The 6,277-nt window shown below is 40.8% G+C and overlaps 1 protein-coding gene across 1 annotated transcript; it reads right to left on the bottom strand.

The window, feature by feature from the left end:
* ANKRD34B (ankyrin repeat domain 34B) lies at positions 1-1,512 on the bottom strand. Its single transcript, XM_023751263.1, has one exon. The coding sequence runs from the start codon at positions 1,510-1,512 to the stop codon at positions 1-3; it is 1,512 nt and encodes a 503-aa protein (XP_023607031.1).
* Between the last annotated feature and the right edge of the window lie 4,765 nt (positions 1,513-6,277).

Here is a 6,277-nt window from a genome sequence, read left to right as displayed (position 1 = left end):
TTAAAAATTTACTAACTGCTTAATTTGTTCTGTTTGCAATGACTGTCTCCTTAACATTTTTTTACTTTTAGGGAAAATAGGTACTGTTGGCATAAGCACTTTTTGACCGCAAGAAAGAAGGCTGGGAATCTTGGTGACATTGATATCTGTGATGGGAGGGTGAGGATTCACATTTAAGGGTGGCAGAAATCCTGGTCTGGTTTGGGGAAAACTGTGATCTAAAGGGAAGGCTCCTGACCCACGCCTTTCTAACACTGCATGGTTCCTCCTGCTCAGGGGACCTGGGGGGATATTCTCCAACAACTCTTTGGACCCTGACAGCAAGGAAGGAGTTGGTGAGAGGATCTTTTTCTTTCCGGTAAGTGCTTTGCCATCTTCTGAAGTTGTAGGGATTAGACCAGCTGAGAGCTGGGAATCGGAGCTGTAGTGGTTTGCCCCTGAGTTTCTTTTTTGAACTATACTTCTTAAGGTGGAAGCAAATATTGCCTGGTTAGAGTCTGGGTCCTGGTCAATAGGGATTTCAATGCATTGCTGATTTCCTTCGGAAAAACATGACCGATAATTCATTTCATCATATGATGTCTTTCTTGGGCTGGCCTGATCAAAGGCTCTTAGCAAATGTGCCGTGTCTTTTATGTCAATACTTTGGTGCCTAGTGATGAACCGCTTGGAAAGTGCCAGCCCATTGGTTTTGTAGGATAATTCTTCCTCGGGGGTAATATCCTGGAGCTCCTCTTGCAAAGAGGCCACTCTGTTCATCAATGAGGGGGCACTCTTGACCCAGGGTGGCTTGGGCCCATTAAGGGCCACAGCAGGCTTCCTCACAGGGGAGCCCAAGTCCCGGGAATCATCACAGCTTCCCAAGAACTCCAGATCATTAAAGCCAAAAACTCTCATTTCGGTCTCAGAAGAATGTGAAAGTGGCATCGAGGCTGTTTTTATGTCTATTTCTGAAGGAGTGACACAGGTGGCTTGGGAATGACACCCATCTATATCCGAAGGAGGCATATTTAAGTACTGCTGGGTAGTGTGCCTGCCAGAGGGCGATTTCGCTGTTGTTATGATAATGACCTCTTTTCCTTTAGCCTTGCAAGCACTAAGTAGAACTTTCAGGGTCTCTTTATCTTCTGAATTGAGAGCATAAACAAGGGCTGAGTAACTAGAATGGTCTTGCAAGCTGAGGTCGGCCCCACTCTGTAGGAGCAAGGAAACAACTTCAGGGCCCGCTTTCTCTAAGCAAGCATGCATCAGAGCGGTTTTCCCAGATTTGTCCTGTATGTTGGGATCAGCATTGTTTTCTAACAGGTATTTAACCATTTTGGCTTTACTGACACTCTGGTGATCCACATGTTTGGTCTTACAGGCGATCATTAAAGGTGTTTCCCCGCGGTCATTGCTCTCATTGATGTAGGCGCCGCCTTCCAGCAGGAGTCTTGTGAGGCGAAGCCGGCTCAGATGGACTGCTTTTATCAGGGAATTTCCATCACTTGAAATTTCCACACCTTCATCCATCTTCAAAAGTCAGAAATCAATACCTGCTTATCAAAGAAGATGAAGACCAAAAGATTAGCCAAAATCAATGTCCTCATTTATACTCATGTTGTTGCATACAATTTCTGAAATATGTATGAAGAAAGAGGACATAAATGAGATGGTTATTAATAAGTACAGGACAAAATAGTGAATTACAAAATTAAAAAATTTTAGACTAGTAACAAGCTTTAGGAAGTTACAAACTAAAATTTACTTTTAGAATCTTCACTGAATATTTATGCTGTAACACCAACCTAGTACTGTATACATATTCCATCGTACAATAAATAATAGTATCATACAAAAGAACATGTGAAATATCCCACATTAATTAAATGATAATCAGCTTTTTAATCCAAGCCCTTTAATCATGAGACAGTCAAAACAAAAAGCAAAAGAAAAGGCCTCTTACATGAAAAATACAGAGACCAGAACAAACAGAATAAAAGCAACTTGGAGGTTACAGATATTAATTAGTCAGGAAAATGAAAACTGCAAAAGCTCATTATCCCCAAAGGGATAAGATGTGGTAACCAAGAAACAACAAGATTCTATGGAAAAGTGAGTAAGATCCAGAGACTCTTCAGCTTATCTCCTGAGAGCTCCATCATATGTTATTGGCAATATTGACCTTTCTTTATTCATCCAATTTTTCAAAAATAAACAATTAATTTACTTAAGAATCGTACATAAATGGGAAACTGAAGAGAAAAGCAAAAGGAGTGATTAACAAAATCAAGAGGAAGTTATCTCTTGGGGGTGGAGTGTAGAGAGAACAATAAAATCTGGGAGGGAGGCCTGGGGAATTTCAAGATTCAGGTAATGTTCTGTTTCTCTCCCTGGGCAGCATGGATATAGATGTCCATTTTATTATTGTTTTTTAAAACAGTACATATTTCACATGTTCTTTTGTATGATTCTACTAATCTATTTATTGTAAAATGGAACATGTATACAGAAAAGAGCATAGGATATGTTTCATAATTACGTTTTACAAAGGGTCTATCACATCTTAGTTTTTACAACATAATTCAGTTTTTGTGGTATTACCAACAGCATTGATGCCTAGATATTCAAGGAGCTTCAGCTACTATGTTCCTGAAAGGCAGCATTCAAAAGAATATCCTTACTAACTTCCTCGTTAGTATCATTCCTGATGCTAAGCAGAGGACAACTACTCAATATACACATACATAAACACAATGAAAGTGAATGCTGTGATCTACTTTATGATCTACTGAAGTTATTCCAGAGCCAGACATACCTGCAACTCAGGAACTTAGGAATTTTAGGACTGGCTGACAGCGTGGGTCCCAACCCAGAGGTCTATTCTGAATGCAAAGCATCTGAAAAGAGCTCACGTGAGACAGTGATTCAAAAGAAACCTTCTTTTAGCATTTTTAAACTACAAATGTGTTTAATAGGATTAAAGCAACAGGATTTAGAGAAATGATTGGAACATAATATTAAATATAGAAACCACTTAGTAACTGCAGTTCAAGAAGAAAATGGTATCAATAATGTAAAAACACTGTTGACCAAAAGCAGCATTTGAGAAACAGATACTCAAATGAGAACAAGTTCTCAGATACCACATTTTAATATTATACTCTCATATAGTTTTTAGTATTGGGGTCAATACTGGTTTTTTTAAAATACTTCTTTTTTTTGCCTACATCACATTCTCGTCTATAACTTTTTAAAAAATTTTTATTATTGAAAGTATTACATATGTCCCCCTTTATCCCCCATTGACTTCCTCCAGCCCACTGCTCCTCCCAACCCAGGCCTTCACCACCGCACTGTCTGCGTCCATGGGTTCTGCATATATGCATAGGTCTTTAGATGATAACTCTTTTTTTAAAATAGTCTTATAAGGAACTTTGAGATTTTTAAACCTTTTCACCTATCCTCATGTAACAGCCGTTTTCCACAACACTAATTCTGACTACTTTCTGTCACAACTTTCCTCAAAGCTGGCATCAGGAGGTTCTGGGAGATGAAGGGGGGCTGGCAACGTACTGCCTGCTGGGGTGCCACACCGTAGTCCTGTGGAAAGGGAGGGTGCTGTGGGCTCCAGGGCCTCAGAGAAGCTGAGCAGTCCCACCACTAGCTCCTGGCAACCAGTGAATCTATCTGCCATGTGGGCGTAGGCAGACTCTCTCGCCCGAGAACTGGAGGACTGTCTAGCAAAAACAACTCCATGAGGCTTACCAGTACTCTTTGTTCATTAAAAAACCCCTGGATTGATCACTTTTTAAACTGTTCACATTTAGTAGAGCAATTCTGAAAATCTTTAAACATTAAATTTTTCAGAGGAAAAAGTTGTCAAACACTTTCTTCTCCACATATGAACATAGCTGGTCTCTTAGTGTCTCATTTGTAATTAGTACCTTTTTGGAATAATGCCCTTGTCTTTATCTATACCCTCATCCTCTTTCACACTTGGTTCCTTTATCTTGCCCCAGCCATTTGCACAGCAAAAACGCTGACAATGAAGTTTGACTTATTTACTCTTCCTAGAGGTAAGTCCTACCTGTGTGTGACAAGACCACTTCTTTCACCCACAGTTCTCCTAGTTCAGAAATGGCCTTGCCTCCTATCCCAACCTGTGGAACCATCACTGAACATTAGGTGCTGACACCATCTTCACGTTCAGTCAGACCCTTGGTTATAATCTAGCTTATAAATGATCCCCAAGTTCAGTTTTGCCTTCCCAACAGATAACAGTTCAGCTAGAGAATGTTTGGGGGTTAGAGAGACCCAGGTTTTTATCCCGACTCTCCTACTTATTAGCTGAATGCCCTGCTCAAGTCTCTCAGCCTCAGAGCCTTGGACTCCTCATCAGTGGAAAGGTAATCAGATAACATTCATCCCCTGGTGAAATCAATATCTACAAAAAGACTTTCTTGTTGTGCCTTCTTATTCACTGCACTCTTCTTTTAAAAAAATTTGATCCCAGAATTTAGCCTTTTTTTATTTTTACCATGTCCCTAATCCACAGCCTACTTAAATAACAGGTAAAATATTTAAAAAAAATTTTTTTAGGATGTGCAAATAATGTTCCCTAAACATAAATGGTATTTACCAAAATATGGGATGAAGACATCCTTTAAGCATATTTTCTTTATAATTTTCTAGTACAATAACTTCAACATTATTATAAGATATTAATTATTAAACAGCTGGATAAATTGTCTTTTTAAAAATATGTCTTTATTGATTTTAGAGAGGAAAGGAGAGGGAAAGAGAGAAACATTGATGTGAGTGAAACATCAATCAGTTGCCTTCCACATGCATCCCCACCAGTGACCGAACAGGCAACCTGGGCATATGCCCTGATTGGGAATTGAACCAGTGACCCTTCAGTGCACGGGACAATGCTCAACCAACTGAGCCACACTGGCTGGGGATAAATTGCTTTTTATTTTAAAACTAGAGGCCTGGTGCATGAATTCAGCCTGTCCAAAACGGGCTCTCCAGTATCCTCGAGGGGTCCCAGATTGTGAGAGGGAGCAGGCCAGGTCGAGGGACCCCATTGGTGCATGATAGGGGCCGGGGAGGGACGTGGGAAGTTGGCCAGCTGGGGAGGAATCATGGGAGGGCTCCATGGTGTATCCAGCCAGTCTGGCTCAGTCCCAATCGGTGGGACCCCAGCAGCAAACTAAACTACCGGTCATAGTGCCTTCCCCCTGGTGGTCAGTGCACGTCATAGCGAGCAGTGGAGCGGCCTTAGCATATCATTAGCATATTATGCTTTGATTGGTTGAACGGACAACTGGATGACTGGACACTTAGCATATTAGGCTTTTATTGTATAGGATTAGAACATCTTTAAGATCACTTGCAATTCATTATGGTGTATTTACTATACTCATTTGGTCCTCTCTCTGTTCTCAAGATGCCACTAAAATTACAATTTTGTTATTTTAAAAAATGAAAAAGATACATATCCTAAAGAACAAAGAAAACTGGAGGATAGATATCAGGGGAGCAATTTCAAACAAGCTTTGGAAACAGAGCAGGGATGGTGGTGTGGTAAACTGTCTTCGCATTGCAGAGGCTGCAACAGAAATTACCAGGGGGATGAGCAGGGAACCAGCTTACCCCTAAAGCACATGAAGTTTAGGACGCAGAGGCCCTAAGTGACACAGCAAGTGGCAATGAGGCGCAGGGCTGAAAATGAGAGGATCGCTCAAAGCCTGTGGACAGAACAAATGGACCCCAGGTTCTTTACCCCACCCCAAGTAGCAGACTCTTTTAGGCAAGAAAACAAAGGTTTATTCTCTGAACAGATTGATCAGAAAAGCTCTAAACCTCATGGCAGCATCCTGAAAACAGAGGGATAAAGTGAGAGTCTACAGGCTGAATGGTGCACCCACCCCAGCTTTCTGCCCTGCTACCTGAAGACTGGATGCCAGGCTAAAGAAGTCAAAAACACTGGATCTTAGAATTATGACCCCTTTTAAAAACATCTGACAATAAATGAAGCAATTCAAACCATAACTGCATTCGCCTCTCCAGACACCCACTCTACATGGAAATAGAAAGTTACCTGAAAACATTATTCAAAATTTCATACTCCACTTATGCCTTTTCTCCCCCTGGATGCGTTTTCTGTCAGCCAGCTGTCAGTTCCTACGAAGGAATCAAAGCTATTCAGTTACGTAAATACCAATAATTTGTTGCACTCATCTCTCCCATTTGGAGTCTAGTTTTTTTCATTCCTTAAGACATCCCTACA

This window comes from Myotis lucifugus, unplaced genomic scaffold, assembly GCF_000147115.1.
Source record: "Myotis lucifugus unplaced genomic scaffold, Myoluc2.0 scaffold_0, whole genome shotgun sequence".
Classification (NCBI taxonomy): Eukaryota; Metazoa; Chordata; class Mammalia; order Chiroptera; family Vespertilionidae; genus Myotis; species Myotis lucifugus.
Note: the sequence above shows the minus strand (reverse complement) of the source record. Positions and strands in the feature narration are given on the sequence as shown.

Excerpts from the sequence above, each read along its gene's own strand:
- ANKRD34B (XM_023751263.1), bottom strand. The coding sequence starts at position 1,512 with ATGGATGAAGGTGTGGAAATTTCAAGTGATGGAAATTCCCTGATAAAA.